This window comes from Marmota flaviventris, chromosome 5 (assembly GCF_047511675.1).
Source record: "Marmota flaviventris isolate mMarFla1 chromosome 5, mMarFla1.hap1, whole genome shotgun sequence".
NCBI classification, from domain to species: domain Eukaryota; kingdom Metazoa; phylum Chordata; class Mammalia; order Rodentia; family Sciuridae; genus Marmota; species Marmota flaviventris.
The window spans coordinates 65,110,808-65,130,616 of NC_092502.1; the positions used below are offsets into that span (position 1 = coordinate 65,110,808).

At 37.6% G+C, this 19,809-nt stretch overlaps 1 protein-coding gene across 5 annotated transcripts in view; it reads right to left on the reverse strand.

Annotated features, from left to right (window-relative positions):
* Nucleotides 1-15,752, reverse strand: part of Rbm27 (RNA binding motif protein 27) — a 76,220-nt gene extending 60,468 nt beyond the window's left edge. For all 5 annotated transcript variants that reach the window (XM_027927738.2, XM_027927737.2, XM_071612265.1 and 2 more), the window contains exons 1-2: nucleotides 15,500-15,752; nucleotides 2,280-2,398 (exon numbers count right to left, since the gene is read on the reverse strand). In XM_027927738.2, coding sequence (XP_027783539.1) covers nucleotides 2,280-2,398; nucleotides 15,500-15,558 — 178 coding nt within the window. In that variant the 5' untranslated portion in view covers nucleotides 15,559-15,752. The remainder of the gene's footprint in view (nucleotides 1-2,279; nucleotides 2,399-15,499) is intronic.
* Nucleotides 15,753-19,809: the final 4,057 nt, after the last annotated feature.

The window sequence follows — 19,809 nt, forward strand, 5'->3', positions numbered from 1 at the left end:
GAATACAAATAATAGTAAGTGTTAGAGAGGATGTGGGGGAAAAGGTACACTCATACACTGTTTGTGTTCAAGATAAATCTTGAACTTCATTTCCAGTTTTTTTGTAGCTTTTTATAACAGTGAGTTCTTAAATGTCTAATCATTCATTTGCCTCATACTCCAAATATCTTTACTATATTTTACTTTTTTTCTTTTTGGCTCTACATTTCACATGAGTCATCTTCAATATAAATTAACACATTTAAAAAAAAAGAACACTCATCTATACTAAAGAGGAATTTCTGTATGCATGTTTTCTTTTTCAAACAAGAAAGTCTTAAAATGCTTGAAAAAAAGATGTAATCCTATGTATTAAAATGAGAAGCCATCTTCTCCAGCTGATATTTGAGTTAAAGGATATTTTCTCATCAATCTAGATCAACAGGGGCTGGGGCTGTGGCTCAGCAGTAGAGTGCTCGCCTAACATGTGGAGGCCCTGGGTTCGATCATCCACACTTCATAAAATTAAATAAAATAAAGGTATTGTGTAAAAATAAAAAAAACCTAGATCAACTGATAAGTGTTATCCATAGTACTACTTACCTAATAATAATACTTATCAAGCATTTATGTGCCAACCACTGTAGGTTTCAAGTCTCCACTTTATATATACATATATATATATATATATATATATTTTTTTTAGTTGTCAATGGACCTTTATTTAATTAATTTATTTATATGTGGTGCTGAGAATCAAACCCAATGCTTCACACATGCTAGGCAAGCACTCTACCACTGAGCCACAACCCCAGCCCATCTAGTCTCCACTTTAAACAAAAGAAAAGACAAAGAAGGTGGGAGGAGAGAGATAAACAGGAAAATAATCATGACATAGAGTGATGAGTACTCAAGGTTGAAAGAAATGACTGGGGAGCATGGAATGTTATGTGTTGTATAAAGGGCAATCAGGGGAAACTGTTCAAAAACGATATTTGAAAATGGACCAGAAAGAAATAAGGGAGGAATTCATGTTTCAGTCAAGTGTAAAATAATTTCAAAGGCTCTGAACTGTTGGACAAGTTTGTCATTTTCTCTCTTTTTTTGCGGGGGGGTACTGGAGATTGAATTCCGGGGCACTCAACCACTGAGCCACATCCCTAGCCCTATTTTGTATTTTATTTAGAGACAGGGTCTCACTGAGTTGCCTCGCCATTGCTGAGGCTGGCTTTGAACCTGCAATCCTCCTGCCTCAGCCTCCCGAGCCACTGGGATTACAGGCAAGTTTGCCATTTTCAATAAACAGTAAACTGGTCAGTGGAACAAGTGAAGGGGAGTGGCAGAAGATGTCAGAGAGACAACAGGGGAAACCTCATGGAAACTCTGTAGATCATGGAAAGGACTTTGGTAAGAAGAAATTAAATAAATAAAGAGAAGAGGATCACACCCATCTCTTTATCAAGAAGCCCCAAGTGAAAGGAAGTCTAGTGGAGTAGAGGAAGGAGAATGGGAGAGGGAGGGAAGATGGGAAAGAAAAAGAAGGGAATCATGAACTAAAATCGATTTCTATGCATGAATGAGTTTGTCAATATGAACCCAACTATGTACAACTATAAGGCTCTTAAAAAAAAAAAAAAAAAAAAAAAAAAAGCCCTAGCCAAGAAAGAAAAAAAACTGATGGTCTCAATGTTTAACAGTAAGATAAGCAGTTTCAATACCCTTAGACTGTTTTTTGAGTTTTGTGTTTTGGTTTTTGAGGTGCCAGGGATTAAACTCAGGGGTACTTAACCTCTGAGCCACATCCCCAGCCCTTTTTTAATACTTTATTTAGAGAGAGTCTCACTCAGTTGCTTAGGGCCTCGTTAAATTGGCTGAGGCTGGTTTTGAACTCTAAATCCTCCTGCCTCAGCTTCCCCAGTTGCTTGGATTACAGGAATGTGACACGATGCCCAGCATAATCTTTAAACTGTTATCCCTCAACCAGGATCTGCCAAAATCTACAAAGGTCCCAATCATGTAAAAAGCATTACAGCATGCACTGCCTTATTGAGGAAAGAGAAGAAATTTAACAAGATTTAAATTCAAAATCTTGGCGCTAGGGTTGTGGCTCAGCAGTTGAGCACTTGCCTCGCACTTGCTAGACCCTGGGTTCGATCCTCAGCACCACATAAAAATACGTAAGTAAAATAAAGGTATTGTGTCCAACTACAACTAAAAAAATAAACATTTTTAATAAATAAATAAATAAATAAATTCAAAATCTTTATATAAATACTTGGTTGAAGGCCCATAATAATTACCTTTTTGTAAAAAGACATCAAGTTGATCAGCACAAAAAGCTTTCAATTCTTTCTCAGGTTTGTCCTTCTTGACCAGTGCTACAACATAGTTGGCTAAGGCTGATGGGTCAGCATCACATCTATTAGAAAAAGAGGAAAAAAATGGATGAAAAACATCGTTTTCAAACAGTGGTATCATTAATAAAATAAACCCATTTTGGAAAACCGAAGATCAAAAGTTTAAGTGACTGCCAACAAAGGCAACTATCATAATAAATAACATACAAATACTGCAAATGAGATTTTCTTTATTTCTACAAAATAACTACTTTATCTTAATCTTTGAGCTTCTAATTACACCAAGAATCTTATACCAGGTCTACATTTATTTGCTCTCTCAGTGAAAAGGGTGGCACCTGACACTTAAAAGTTGCTGCTTGTCTCCTAGGCAATAATAAATAATACCCTTAGGAACTACCTGTCCAAATGGCCAGCAAGGAAAAAACTGGGAGTGATGGGCTAGATTTCTCCACTCCTCAAGCACCAGTATCCAAAAATGGCTGGGCATGGGTGGGCACACGTTTACTTTCAGCTATTGCTCAGTTTGAGGCACAAATTTTTCAAGTTTGAACCAGACTGGCAGCATAGTGAGATCTTCCCCCATCTTAAGAAAAAGCAATCAACACCACTGTTCATTTTTTCAATAGGTATCTTAAAGACTTTATATATTTGTTGATGAACTTTATTTTATTCATTTATTTATATGTATGTGGTGCTGAAAACTAAAACCATTGAATGCCTCACACATGTGAGGCACGCACTCTACCACCAAGCCACAACCCCATCCCTTAAAGACTTTTTTAAAAACTGAGAACATGACCGAGCAGGTGGCTCACCGCTGTTAATCCCAGCAACTAGGGAGGCGGAGGCAGAGGATCACGAGTTCAAAGCCAGCCTCAGCAATTTAGCAAGGCACTAAACAACTCAGTGAGACCCTGTCTCTAATAAAATAGAAAGAGGGCTGGGGATGTGGTTCAGTGGTCCAGTGACTCTGAGTTCAAGCCCGTACAAAATAAATAAACAAATAAGTAATTAAAAAGACAGACACATTTCCCAGTCATTAAAAAAAAACCAAGAACATGAGAAGGATGACACCTTAAATATTATTGGTAAATGCTTTAGCAGCTATAAGCAAAGAAAAAAAAAATCTAGAGTCATTAGAAGTGGCAAAAGGGCAGCAGAGACAAACTTTATCTGCCTCATGTTTTTTCTAGTCAGCAGGAATCCAACTTTGACACTCAAAATCATCTCTTATGCCAGGCATCAAATGATCCTGGTTTGTCAATTCCTGTATACCCAATGGTCAGACTTAATGTTTTGTCTCCATCATAGAAAAATAAAAGTTTAGCTTAGTTTAATAGTCTAGATTCCAGCCAGGCACGGTGGCACAGGCCTGTAATCCCAGTGGCTTGAGAGGCTTTGGCAAGGATTTTCAGGTTCAAAGCCAACCTCAGCAACTTAGTGAGGCTGTAGGCAACCTATGAAGATACCATCTAGGGGCTGGGGCTGGGGCTCAGTTATAGAGCGCTTGCCTCATAAGCGTGAGGCACTGAGTTCAATCCTTAGCACCACATAAAAATAAATAATAAATAAAGATATTGTGTCCATCTACAACTAAATATATACATATATATATATTTTTTAAAAAAGATTCCATCTAAAAATAAAAAATAAAAAGGTCTGGGGATACAGCTCAGTGATTAAACGTCCTTGGGTTCAATTCCTGGTACCAAAACAAACAAATATATATAGTCTATATTCCCCCATGAATGCTTATATTTAAGTAACATATATTCAATGTGGCTTCATAGGGTTATGAAAATACTTGGGATGATAACAAAAAAAACCAAACTGATCATATTCCTATAAAATATTATTCCATCTACTCTTGTTCCATAATTCCTTAGACCTCCACTATCAATTAGAAAGGGAAAAGTTTCAGCTCAAAAATATCAATTACATTTCCAAAAATTTTGAAATCAGTAAAAAAAAAGAAAAGAAAAAGAAAACTGAAGCACCAGCACCTTTACTTCTTCTATCTAGTTTTTAAAGTTCATATTTGGATAAAACAAGAAATTTTTTTTCATTGCCGATATTGACATGGGAAAGGTTGCATCTATGCACTTAATTATAATGAAAAATGTGTTGGGGCTAGGGTTCTGGCTCAGTGGTTGAGCGCTTGCCTAACATGTGTGAGGCACTCAGTTCGATCCCAGCACCACATAAAAATAAAATAAAGGTATTGTTGTCCACCTACAACTAAAAAATAAATGTTTTTAAAAAAAAAAGAAAGAGGGCTGGGAGTGGCTCAGCGGTAGAGAGCTTGCCTAGCACGGATGGGACCCGGGTTTGATATTGTGTTATGTCCATCTACACCTAAAAATAAATAAATAAATAAATGTTTAAAATAAGAGAAAAAGAAAAATGTGTCAATTTTACAAAACACAGAATTCTAAAAATTATGGACAAAGGTCATAGATGATGGGTTACATATATTTTTAAAATCCAATGTAGGACTGGGATACGGCTGAGTGGTAGAGCACTTGCCTGGCATACATGATGCCCTGGGTTCCACATCCATGGCAAAAAGCAACAACAAAAAACATACAATTTAAAAGAAAGTCAAGATTCTTCTAAACTAAAAAATGTTACAGGCATATGGTAACATACACTTATCTGTAATCCTAGCAACACGAAGCTGAGGCAGGAGAATCGCCAGTTTGAGGTCCTCATCAGCAATGAGACCCTTAGCAACTTAGGAAGGAACTGCCTCAAATAAAAAATGTTTAAAAAGCACTGGAGGGGCTGGGATTGTAGCTCAGTGGTAGAGCGCTTGCCTCGTACAGATGAGGCACTGTGTTTGATCCTCAGCACCACATAAAAGTAAATAAGTAAATAAAATAAAGATATTATGTTCATCTACAACTAAAAAATATTTTTTAAAAGTGCTAGGGACGGCCAGGTGTGGTGGTGCACGCCTGTAATCCCAGTGACTTGGGAGGCTGAGGCAAGAGGATCGGGATTTCAAAGCCAGCCTCAGCAATGGCTATGCAATAAGCAATCTAGATGTAGCTCAGTGATAGAGCACCCCGGGTCCAACCCCCAATACCAAAAAAAGTTCCATTTTAGAGAACACATTATGAACACATCACTTTAGTAAATCCAATTGCTAAATTCTGAAGTGTTGTATGCATATTATATACTTGAATTTGCTGAGAGTAGATCTTAAGGTTCTTACCACGCACATAAAAACAAAAAATAATTGTGTGATAAAACAGATATTAATTAGCTTGATGGCAGTCATCATTTCACATTGTACATATCAAAACATCATAAACATATGTCTTATACACACTTTTTAAAAAATTCATTTATAAACAAAAAGCACAAGAAAGCAGTTACATTTTCAAAAAATATTATACACGCAATGCTAAACTTAGTATTCTATAAACACCTTAAAATGAAGATGTATAGGTAGACTTAACTTCATCGAAGAATAGCACATTTGACCAGTGATAGAAAGGGGGGAAAATCACATTTCCGCCTTTACTCGAAAAGTTCAGATCCTAGATAAGAACATCTTATATGCAAGAAGAGGATACAGAAAATAAGAAAAGAATGGCAGAAAATGGCAATGCTATTTTCTCTGAGCTACATCTTCACACTTTTTTATGTTTTAATCTGAGAATAGGGTCTGGTTAAGTTACTGAAGCTGACCTTGAATTTGCAATCCTTCTGCGTCAGCCTTCAGAGTCACTGAGATTACAGGCATGCACCACCATACCTCACTATCCCTATGCTTTTCTAATGTACATCTCCAAGACTGATCAATGTATTCTAAGTCTCAACAAACAGTTACCTTTTAACTAAAATAAAGAATCAATAAATTTACTAAAGCTTAATATAAGTTACAATTACAAAGACACCTTAAAATTTTCAAATTCATTCTGTATAATAAGGTTATGTTTTAACTATCCTGTAAGTTATTTTAAAAAATAAAATCTATTAGAATGAATTTTTTTTTAGGAAAATCTAACAGAAATATTGCTCTAACTGCCTTATCTGCAAAAACCTCAAATTATCTGCTGAGTAGGCACATCAACTTCACAGAAGATTTCAGACATATGTTAAATACCAAGATCAAAGAGTAAAAGTCCTACCTTTGACCCCAAGCCAAGAAACATTACTAAAAAACTATTATTGTAGAGCCGGGCACAGTGGCACAGGCCTGTAATCCCAGCAGCTCCAGGAGATTGAGACAGGAGAATCACGAGTTCAAAGCCAGCCTCAGCAAAACCGAGATGCTTAAGCAACTCAGTGAGACCCTGTCTCTAATAAAATACAAAATAGGGCTGAGGACATGGCTCAATGGTCAAGTACCCCGAGTTCATTCCCTGGTACAAAAAAAAAAAAAAATTGTAGTCTATTTGTTTCAGAAAAAAAACTACTTAATACCTTTTCCACTTTCAGAAAAATGTACATCTTTCTGACTATGGATCTAATTTTAAGTTCTTAGTACAATCTCTATTTCACAGGTAAGATATCTAAGAAATGTGCTACTGAGTCATAAGCCAGGGAGAGGAATTTGATTCTAGTAGGTATCAACAGCCATTAAAAAGTTCATATTCAAAGAAAAGAGAAAAAAAAGTCCATATTCCTTGACCAGTAGTTACATATATGGAAAACCAAACTAAAGAAACAAAGGCAAATATAGAAAATAACACAGGTATCTAGAAATACTTTTAAAAAATTTATTGCATAAAAATGATATTACTTCTAACAGAAAAGTACAGTAAAGGAACCCATTCTCTTGCTGCTGGAGGTTTACAAAATATACTTCTGTTTGGTTTTTTTTGTTTTGTTTTTTTTTTTGGTGCTGGGAATTAGAACCCAGAGCCTTGTACATATGAGGCAAGCACTCTATCAACTGAGCTATATCCTCAGCCCCCTATAAAATATGCTTCTGATGTTATGTCAACTGAAGAAATCAAGACACAAAATTTTACACTGAGTTGTCTTGTAGCTACATACAAGTTCATATACAGACTGGGGTGTAATGGTGTATGCTTATAATCCCAGCCACTCAGGAGGCTGAGGCAGGAGAATCAAAAATTCAAGGCCAACCTCAGCAATTTAACAAGACCCTGTCACAAAATAATTTTTTATTTGTTTTCCACTGGTGCTGGGGATTGAACCCAGGGTCTTGTGCATGCTAGGCAACCAATATACCAACTGAGCTATATCCCCTAAAAAAGTTTTTTTTAATATTTATTTTTAAGTTTTAGATGAACATAATATCTTTATTTTACATTTATGTGGTGTTGAGGATCGAACCCAGTACCTCATGCATGCTAGGCAAGCACTCTACCACTAAGCCACAACCTCATCCCTCTAAAAGAGGGGTTTTTTCTTTTAATTTTATTCTCTTTTATTGCTGAGTGATACTTTTTTTTTTTTTTAAGGTTTTTAAAAAGTTAAAAAGTTGCCGAGAGTGGTGGCACTGGCCTGTATGTAATCCCAGCAGCTCAGGGGGCTGAGGCAGGAGGATCAAGAGTCCAAAGCCAGTTTCAGCAAAAGCAAGGCACTAAGCAACTCAGTGAGACCCTGTCTCTAAAATATAAAAGACGACTGGAGATGTGGTTCAGGGGTCAATTGCACTTGAGTTCAATCCCCAGTACCCAAAAAATAAAAATAAGTTTTTTTAAAAAGTCTGGCCCCCTGGGTGTATATACAGACTGGGGTGTAATGGTGTATGCTTTTAATCCCAGCCACTCAGGAGCAACCAGACACACACACACACACATACACACACACACACACACACAACTTCACACATAAAAGAAAAACTGAAAATCAATATCTACAAATAATTTTATTTCCTTTCTAATTTTTCTGCAATGCAATAATAAAGGTCCTAGCTCTTAAAACTATCACACAGGAGACCAAGTTCTAATGTGAATATGAGAAGAAACCAATATTCAGACCAATAGCATTTTTCTTTTAATTTTTTAATTTTTTTTGGCGGAGAGGTACTGGGGATTGAACCCAGTAGTGCTTAACCACTGAGCTACATCTCCAGCCCTTTTTTATATTTTATTAGAGACAGAGTCTTGCTAAGTTGCTTAGGCCTCACTAAATTGCTGAAGCTGGCTTTGAATTCATGATCTGCCTGCCTCAGTCTCCCGAGCTGCTGGGATTAGAGGTATGCACCACCATGCCCAGCTTCTTTAATCTTAATTAAGTGCTTTCATGAAAGAATAAGTTATGAAAGAAACACAACAAGATTTGGGGTGAAAAATATACATGTAACATCTGTTGGTTGCAAAACACCATTTTGATATTTGGACTATAACTCCTAAAGCAGTAGGAGCTATAATCCCAGTGAATCTGTAACCCCAACGACTCTCAGGAGGTTGAGACAGGAGGTTTGCGAATTCAAGATCAACTTGGGCATCTTAGCAAGAACCTGTCTCAAAATTTAAGAAAAAAGAGCTAGGGATGTACCTCAGAAGCAGAATGTTCCTGGGCTCAATATTTTTTTTTTTTTGCGGTGGGGAAATCCAACCCAGGGTCTTGAGCATGCTAAGCAAGCATTCTACTATTAAGTTATATCCCCAACCCAATTTCACTTTTCTAATTGTCAAAACAATCTAAACATATTTGAGGATGCTCATTCATTTAAATATTGACTGTTAAATAAGTGCCACGCATCTTGCTTGGTAATAGAATTACTCTGAGCAAGACAGATCTTGCCCTTCAGTCACATGACCAAGAGATGAGTATGAAAATAATCATACGTAAAACAACAAATGATATAAAAAGAGATTAATAAAGATATAAGTAATGACACTGTGAGAAGATGAGCCTAGAGAGTGGTAGGAAACACAGAGCTATAAAAGCAACTTCTGGCTTCTGCTCTATAACTATTGGGCCAGGAAGAATGAAGTCAGATATATTTAGGAGGGAGATCAAGGACAAACGAACAAATATGTTCTTAATTCAGTAAACCAAAACTTGCCAAGAAGTCTCTGGACAAAATAAGACCTTTCCTATGAAACAGGAAATAGTCTCCTTAAGTTCCACAGTATGTAAGAGGTACACTGATTCTTTGAAACCACTGGTACAATTCAGAAAATTATTAGTACTTCTCAGTCTTAAAAATGTAGCAGCAAAATAATCATTTAACCCAGTTAATCAGGAGATCACGTCTAACAACAGCAAGATAATAATTTTTCCTCCCATTTGAGTAACCATAGAGATTACCAGCCAGAGTTTAACTTGGTAAGGATTGCAAACCTATTAGCCACATGTAAATTCTAGCATTCACATGTATACATACCTGCCATGACCACAAAACCAATGAATATGAACCAATAAAATAATCTTTGTTAATCTTATTACTGTATTTTCCAATATATACTCCAAGATGACAACATATTCAACCTTCTAGAATATTTTTAAAAAGACTTGAGTACGGAGCTGGGAAGGCTGAGACAGGATGATCACAAGTTCAAAGTCAGCCTCGGCAACTTAGCAAGACCTGTCTCAAAAAAATAAAAATAGCTGGGGATGTGGCTCAGTGGATAAGCATACCTGGGTTCAACTGCCAGTATCAAAAAGAATTTTTTTTAATATTTATTTTTTAGGTGTAGTTGGACACAATACCTTTATTTATTTATTTTTATGTGGTGCTGAGGATTGAACCCACATGTGCTAGGTGAGTGCTCTACTGCTGAGCTACAACCCTAGCCCCCCCCAAAAGAATTTTTTAAAAAGAATCTGATATAGGGCTAGGGCTGTAGCTCAGCAGCAGAGCGCTTGCCTAGCATGCGTGAGGCACTGGGTTCAACCCTCAGCACCACATAAAAATAAACAAATAAAATAAAGGCATTCTGTCCATCTATAACTACAAAAAAAATTAAAAAGACTTTGATATGGCCAGAATTCACAGAAACTGCATACCAAATCAGACTTTCATTAGCTATTTCTGTTCCTACTTATGGAACCTGCAATAAGACTCTAGCCTGCATAAATCTGATGAATATTATTTTAAATGGTAGTGGTGCTTAACATTAATAAGATATTTTTGCTGGGCATGGTGGTACATGCCTATAAACCCAGCAGCTCAGGAGGCTGAGGCAGGAGGACCACAGGTTCAAGGCAGCCTTAGCAATTTAGTGAGACTGTAAGCAACCTAGTGAGAATCTGTCTAAAACTAAAAAAAAATAGAAGCTGGGTACAGCGAAGCATGCCTATGATCCCTGCGGCTCAGGAGACTGAGGCAGGAGGATGGAGAGTTCAAAGCTAGCCTCAGCAAAAGTGAGGTGCTAAGCAACTCAGTGAGACCCTGTCTCTATAATAAACTACAAAATGGGGCTGGGGATGTGGCTCAGTGGTTGAGTGCCCAAGTTCAATCCCCAGTACCTTAAATAAATAAATAAGCAAAAAAATAAAAATAAAAAATAGGACTGGGGATGTGGCTCAGTAGTTAAACCTTTTGGTACCAATCCCTGGTACCAAAAAAATATGTATAATTTTGCAGAAAGTTTAATGTATATTTTATTTCAAAAATCATAAAATTTATATTATAGTATGATTAAGGTACACAAATCACTTTTTAGTCTGCATCATTAATATACAATTTTTGTTAGGCACCCATCTAAAAAGCTAATATATCTGTTTAAGAGAAAAAGGTTAGGAGCTTGGGTTATGGCTCAGTGGTAGAGCCCTTGCCTAGTATGTGTGAGGCACTGGGTTCAAATAATAATCCCTTCTTAGGACTGCATGTAAATAAATAAATAAATAAATAAAGAGAAAAAGGTCAGACAATTTCTCCAAATTCTCCAATTCTAAAATAATGCTCCATTAGTATACACAAACAGACACTATTTAACAAGTTTTAAAAATCCATTACTCTTTTAAAAGCATATACCAAGAGCTGTAGATATAGCTCACTCATAGAAGACTTTCTTGTTATGTACAAGGCCCTGAACTTGATCCCTAGCACCAAAGCAGGGAAAAGAAAAACATAAAGATAAATTTATCTATTAAGTCTAAAAAGCAGCAGCAAATGTTCATTTATGTTTTGTAAATATAAAATAACTTCCTAAAATTCCCCATTAAATATAATGTTTTGGTAGAAATGCAGATTTGTTACTGAAAAACGCTTGCCTGAACTTTTTCTAAACTTGCAGAAATTTCTTCAGTGATTCATTTATCTCCTGGATTTTCTTAGAATCTTATTTTTAAGGGGTTCACATACTTAAAATAAGTAGTCAATTCTCACAGAATGAAACAACAACTCTAAATTGTGCATAATCCCTTCGTCTTATCTCTCACTACAATATCATGGGGGAAAGATGAAGACCCCAAACAAGACCTGCTACTCCAGTCTGTTCCTGCACCTCTAACAAAGAAATAAAACTTCTTGACTAAAATATGGTATCCCTCCCCTTTAATGGATTGCCAAGAAAAAAGGTTGCTGATTTGTGTTTCTCCAGCCAGCTAAGGTAACTAACGGGTTATTTCTTCCAGTCTCCCTCCTTCCATCTTTCCACTAGTAAGATTAATAAGAGTTCCATATCTACAAAAGGAGAAGGCAATAGATAAGCTCTAACCATTTGTGTATAGGAAATAATCACATGCAAATTGCATTGGTTTAAAAATACCTGCTACATACCTTTGTTTCATCAATGACAAGATGCAACATGATTGAAACCTCCTAAAAATGAGACGCTTTTATAAATTTAGTTAAGGCAAATTATGCTAACTAAGAAAGTGCAACAAGAAATCATGTGCACAACCATAGATTCCAACCTAGACACTGCAACTACTTTATCTCAAAGACTAACAACTGCTCTGAAATGCTATGTTGTAGCAACATGTCAATCTGCCATGAAAATTTTTTTGAATCTGGAATATGCAAAAAAATAAATTTACAAATACAACCCACTTTAGCATACCATTTATCATATTTTAGGACATATAAACAAAAAATAACCTCCATAATATAGCAAGAATGAAAATATAATATTCATATTGCATTTTCTATTTCTTATTAATATCTCCCTCCAAAACCAATACTTATGTGAGTTAAACGTAAGCATATTTGTCACTTCAGGAAACCACCTACATTGTTAAAGTCTGAGTAGTGATTTTAGGTCTTTTTTAATTTTTACTTATTTATTTTTGCTGTACTGGGAAACTAAGGCCTTGCACATGTGAGACAAGTACTCTGTAATATCTCCAGCCCAGACCTTTTTTTAAAAAAAAAACATTAAATGAGTGAAAAAAAACTTTTTTTCTAAATAACTATTTTTGGCACCAGGGATTGAACCCAGGGTAGCTTAACCACTGAGTCACATGCCCTGCCCTTTTTATTTTTTGAGACATGTCTCACTAAGTTTTTAAGGGCCTCACTAAGTTGCTGAGACTGGCTTTGAACTTGAAATCTTCCTGCCTCAGCCTCCCAAGCCATTGGGATGATATGCATGTGTCCCTGTTCCCAGCTTAAAAAAAATTTTTTTAAGAAAAAAAAAAAAGTAGAAAGTGGACTTTAAGTAAAACATTAACTCAAATGGGAAAATTAAATTCAAATAATTATAATTATTTTAAAATATGTTTTACTCAAGAAAATTACAAAATAATTATATTTACTCCAGCCAAAAAAATCTCGTGAACATGCTTAGTAAAATAAAGTTTCTACTCAAACTAAAATTTGACATTAAAAAAAAAGAACCGGGCTGGGGATGTGGCTCAAGCCATAACGCACTCGCCTGGCATGCGCAGGGCGCTGGGTTCGATCCTTAGCACTACATAAAAATAAAATAAAGATGTTGTGTCCACTGAAAACTGAAAAATAAATATTAAAAAAAATCACTCAGAATAGCACATTTTAAAGAATTTTTTCAAAAAGAAAAAGCAATCAACTATAATTTTTAAAAATTGTTACCTTCCATCCAAGTCATAAAATGAACATTTAATACTTTTTAAAAGATCTCTACCAACAAACAAAATCAGAGCTTACATGGAAAATAGTTTTTTTAAAAAAAAGGCAACAGAGGGCTGGGGATATAGCTCAGTTGGTAGAGTGTTTGCCTTGCATGCATAAGGCCCTGGGTTCAATCCCTAGCACCACAAAAGAAAAAAAAAAAGGCAACTGAAATAGCAAGTATACAAAGTCAATTTTATGTTTAATAATACAAAAGATAACTAATTTTCAAGAAAAGGTAACTAATTTTTTAAATATACATACCTTTTATCAGTCTTGATAAAAGACACATATGGTCAATTTCACTAAATTTATCTAATTTCCAACCTTCACAATCCATTTCCATCTTTGTGCCCAAACCTTTTTATTTGTAGAAAAAGTAAGATGTACATTCAAGGAGCTCATATTCTACAAAACTTTCAAGTGTGTCCAGAAGCCACTTTCACACTAACTAGACCACCACTAATTTAAAACTCAGAAGCCCTAATTTCACATTTATTCATTCATTTATTTATACCCATGCTGTACTCACGCACTTCTCATTCTGCTAATGCAAATACAACTTCAGACATCAAAATTCCCCTAATGTTTCCTCCCTTCCCAACTAATACAATGAACTCATAAAACTTGTCTTCCTAGATATTGCCTTCCCAACCCAAGAAACCAAAGTAGCAAAACAAAAACAATTAGTTACCAGGTTTCTCAGGGGGACCCAGGAAATAGATTAACAGGGAAGTAGCTTGACAGTCTCCCAACAGCACCAATTTACCCTGCCTCCACACTACCAAAACTACTCTGTATTTCCACCCCCTGAAAAACACTCAATTTTTCCACTAAAGCAATCTAATCTAATGAATCAAAACCTGCCCATCCTTTCTCTAACTCTCCTTCTTCAAGGCCTAACCTCCAATAAGAGGAAAAGAAGCAGAAATGAGGAGGGGGCAGGAAATGATCCCTTCCCCTCTATTCCCTTCCGGTGCCCTCTTCCAAAAGAATTGGTTGTAGAAAAAGTAAGATGCACATTCAAGGAGCTGGCCTTTTCTTTCCTGATCCTAGAAGATTGTTCCACAGATTTTTATCCCAGAGTCCCCACAAATAAACACTCTACACAACCCTACCTCCTTAAAGTAACTATAAAACAGAAAGTTGATGCCTCTACTATATCCTCTTCAAGCATCTGATAATATTTTCACAACTATCTAACGCTACGCTACTCAAAATATATTAAAAGGACAGGTTTCTTGTTTCTTTTCAGTGCTTCAACAACAATCCTAAACCCCAATTAACTTCAGTTGTGCTATCAATCTTTCATCAATATTTACAAAACCCTTATTCTTTCTACTACCCCATTTACTCCTCCAACACCCCGTATCTAATAAAAAAAAAATCCCTAGATGTTGCAGGTATACCCCTTAAACCCTTCCACCAATATTACGTCCAAGTGTAGTTCTTTCAATCCTCAAACTTATTTTTAAAATTCTCAATTTTTTCCTAACCTCCCATGACAACTAAAAATCATTGGTTGGTTCTCTTAGTATTATCAACTCCTCAATAATACTTTAAAAACCCTGAATACCCTTACTGCCACACTTATCAGCTCCCCAATAATTTTTAAAACCCTCTGATGCCCACATACCCTTTCGGCTCCTCCATAACATTTTTCAAATCCTTCAATACTCTTGAACCCTTCGAGCTCACCAATAGCTACATAGCATCAAAGTCCCTACTACCTCTTTCTTCCCTAATATTTTGAAAAGGCCCTCGATACTCTGCTTCTAGATCTATTAGTCCTGGATTAATACTGGTTTGTAAAGCCCTCGATCCTGCTGTCTCCTTCAAGATTTGATTATTCACATTTAAAAATCCCTCGATAGCCCTGCCATCTCCCTCAGATCTCAAACAGCAGTATTTTAAATTTCATTACCCCAATAGGCATATTTTAAAAGCCCTCGCCGTCCTCGTGACCCCCCCTCAACCCCACATCAACACCGCCTCTACGCCCCTCGCTCTCCCTCTCCCTCCGCCTCCCTTCCCCCCCACAATGGTGATAGTACTACAGAGAAGACGTCGCCGGGACCTCCCCACCGCCGCCCCGCCGCGCCGCCCACCTCACGCCGCCTCCCCTCCCCCACGCCCCCGCGGGCCCCCAACGCCCACGTTCGCCGGCCCCGGCCCTGCCAGGCTCACTCACATCGGCTCCAGTAACTTGGCCAGCCAGGACTTGAGGGCATCCACATCCTCTATGAGCATGGTGCAGGGAAGGCGGGCTCGGCCGCCGCTCTTCTTCAGGCCTGCCGTGGGTCTCCACTCGCCGCCTCCTCACGCTCCCTTCACAACCCCCAGTATCTTAGCCCACCGGGCATCTTACGAGACTTCAACCTACTCCCCCGGCTGGGGCCTAACAGGAACTAACCCAAGAGCCCTCACTCAACCTAGCCCGAAGGCTCAGGTGGGCGGGAGATAATGACGAGTGGCGGGTGTGATACCCAATAGAAGAGAGAGGGCCGTGCGCGCAAAGCCAATGAAAAGGCTCGCTCTCCCCGCCGGCCGGCCGTACCCAGTTAGGGAGGAGGGATATAGCAAGGTAGGTGGAGAGCTTAAGTGAACTCCTGGTGCAAGATGGTATCTTGGAGAAGGTGCTGTGCCTCTTAAAGGGGCCGCGGCGCCTTTTTGGACCACGCCGTCGCCCGCCGCGGAATACCGGTGTCTGCTGTTGGGAGTGCCTGGGGGAACCCGGCGAGCCCCTTATCCTGGTTCCTTCCTCTCGTTTTTCCTGGAAACCCACACTCGTGTCCCGAAATGACTCAGCTGTAGTAAATCTGCAACACAACGTGCAGTAGGGTCACATTCGACACACTGCAAATAATGCAAAATCTTACTTTTTTCCTTACACACTCGTTTTGATCCGCACTCGTGCCTGTATTTTTTTTTACCGCTGTGCTTAAATTACGCAGAATGTTTCTGACAACCATACCTTGGAATCCAGTAATCGTCACTTTAAAAACGTGGCGCACGGATGTAGAAGACTGAGGCCATTTCATTTTTACTAGTATTATTAATAAATGCCTTAGGGGGGAAATTATTCCGATAAGTTTGTGTAAAAATTCTCCCTGTTTTCTTCAGGGAGAATTTTGATTAGCAAAAGAGGTTTTAAAAATAATATTAAAGAAGAATTTTAAAATTACCAAAATAGGCAACTTAGTTTTATTAGGTAAGAAATTCCTTTGGAAGTCCGAAATCTGTGGCTTAGCACTGGTGATAGAGTGCTTATCCAATAACAAATGCGGAGCCGCTGTTATGTGCCAACACTGTATAGCACCAGGAGTGCAATGGTGAACAAAGCAAACTGAGTCCCTCCTTTTAGGAAAGAGAACAATTTATGAATTATAATACATTTGGAAAAATACCTGATGAGCACATATTTCATATAAAAGAGATGGATCAACCCAAAATGAGTAAATAAACTAAATATACTGTACCTAGAACAGATGTAGGCAAGCTTTTTCTGCAAGGGGCCACATAGTAAATATTTTTGGATTTATGGGCCTTGAGTTTTCTGTGGCAAATACTCAATAGGCAATGTCTTGGCATGAAACTGGCCAGAGATAATACATAAGAAATATTTGGCTATATTCCGAAAACACTTATAGGAAAATTTCATTTTATGTAATTTACATGTCATGAAATATTATTATTTTAATTTTTTCCCCAACCATTTACAAATCTAAAAGGCAACGGCTGGGATGTGGATCAGTGGTAGAGCTCTTTCCCAGCAAATGTGAGGCCCTGGGTTTGATCCCCAGTACTAGAAGGAAAAAAAAAAAAAAGTAAAAAACATTGTAACCTTACAGGTATACAAAAACTGGTGCCAGCAGGGTTTGTCTTGCTGGCCACAGTTTTCTGACCCATTATATAGAGTAATAAAAGCAGAAGTGCACTTAGAAACCATCTAATGAGCCTTCCTCACTAACACTTCCCCTGCAACTTGGCAAATGAGGAAAAAGCCCAGGGAAATTAAGTAGTTTACCCAGAATCACAGGTCTGTAAATGGAGCAGAAGTAGCATCCAGAAATTCTAACAGTAAGTCCAGAACTTTCTCACATCCAATTGTTGCCTCTTCTTCCCTGTCTCCTCTTCCCCTTCTTCCTTTACACTTATCTACATTTTCCCTTTATTTCTTTCCACAAAGGAGATGAAGTGTTACCCTAAAATGACACATTTAAAAAGAAAAATACAAAAGTGACCTATAGGCCAATGGCTAGTCAAAAATTGGATAGGATGCCTGGCATGGTGGTGCATGCCTGTAATCCCAGCAGCTTTAGAGTCTGAGCAGGAGGATGACAAGTTCAAGTTCAGTCTCAGCAATTTACCAAGGCCCTAAAAAACTTAATGAGACCCTGTCTTAAAAATTAAAAAAAAAAAAAGGGGGGGGGGGGGTGCTGGGATGTAGCTCAATGGTAAAGTGTCTCTAGGTTCAATCTCCAGTAAAAAAAAAAAAAAAAAAAAAGGGAACTGGATAATATTATAGAAATGAAACAGGAATTGCTTTTATCACATTACATCAGCCTTTTTCAAGAATGTCAAAGTGCTTTTCAAATATTTTAATTTATGTAACAAATTTTGCAGATTTTACTTCAGAAGACAAAGGTTTTATATATATACACATACATACACACACATATATACATACATATTACATATATGCTTCCTGGTTACCATGGGCATCATTTAACCAACAACATTACAGAGAAAACAAACCATGATTATAGTGGTAAGATTTGGTTTTGGGGATCCTGAGAAATTTTCTCCCCTTTTTCTTTCTTTCCTTCCTTCTCCCCCCCCCCCACCCCCACCCCTCCTCGCCTCCATGCTTGTGTGTGTCTGTAAGTGTGTTTTGAGGATTTAACCCAGGGGCACTTTGCCCTGGATTACATCCTTTTTTTTTTTTTTTTTTGAGATGAAGTTCTCTGTTGAAAGTTTCACTATATTGCTGAGTCTGGCATCAAACTTGTGATCCTCCTGCCTCAGCCCTCTGAGTCGCTGGAATTACAGGCATGTGCCACCACACCTGGCTCCCCCTTTTCTCTACTACACTGTTATCATATTATTTCAGTGAATTGAGTACATTTTATATACATATAGAAATATTGCTTTGACAGGCTGGGGTTGTGGCTCAGTGGTAGAGCGTTCGCACGTGCAAGACCCTGGGTTCAATCCTCAGCATTACATAAAAATAAGTAAGTAAAATAAAGGTATTGTGTCCAACTACAATTGAAAAATAAATATTTTTTTAAATGAAAGAAATATTGCTTTGAAACTAGATATTAAAGCATTTATAAAAAGTTGCTTTTCCTAAAGTAGGAATGAGATAATATATATGTAGTCAGTTCTACTCCCTGCCTGGCTCACTCCCATTTGCTAAATGGTTCAGCTTTGGTCACTGGCCATGAAACAGAATTTTTCCATTTACTTTATTCAGTACCATGCATTGTGTGCACAGGACTGACTCATCTGCAGTCCACTAATGGATGAGGTTCATAGTTATTGGCCTCTCCTGACTTCAGTGCATGCATATATGTATTAATTCAATATACACATACTGAGTGCTGGTTACCATGTGCCAGAGTCTATGCTGGGGCAGAGACAAAGAGAATTTTGAAGTTATATCCATTCACTAAGTCTTTGGAAAGCATTCTAAACTTTTGGGGAGCTCAGATTCTGGTGATTTATTGGGCATGGAAATAATTATCATAGCTAAATTTGTTGAGCACATACACATACCCTGTACTCTCCCTATGTTAAGTGTTTCAGTGTACTGTGTCCTCTCATCTTCACAGTACCCTTATATAATAGACCTGTTCACAAATAAATTACATTCCAGAAAGGTCTTGAAAATAATGGATGGAAAGGTTCAGCCTTGACTATTTGACTCCAAAGCCCACACCTGTAACCTTCACTAAATCATCTTGCTAGTAAACATTAAAATATGAGCCAGATGTTGTGGCACATGCCTGTAATTCCAGCAGCTTGGGAGGCTGAGATAGGAGGATGGAGAGTTCAAAACCAGCTTCAGCAATGGCAAGGCACTAAGCAACTCAGTGAGACCCTGTCTCTAAATAAAATACAAAAAAGGGCTGGGGATGTGGCTCAGTGGTCCAGTGCCCCTGAGTTCAATCCTCAGTACAAAAAAAAAAAAAGCACACACACAAAAAAAACCCTATGTGTATCATTCAACAAATACATGCTGAGCTCATTACCATCTGTAGTCACTGTTCTTGGGTAACAGAAAATAAGACTGATCTTTCTCAATGGTGCTGGGGATTGAACCCTGGGTCTTGTACATACAAGGTAAGCACTCTACCAACTGAGCTATATCCCCAGCCCAAGACTTATTTTAAATAAATTTTCTTTCCTTAGTGACGGTGGATGTCAAGTTGGATAGTTAACCAAGTAAGATTGACTTACTTAAAGTTCTCTTAGATGCTAATTTGATTAAGAAAA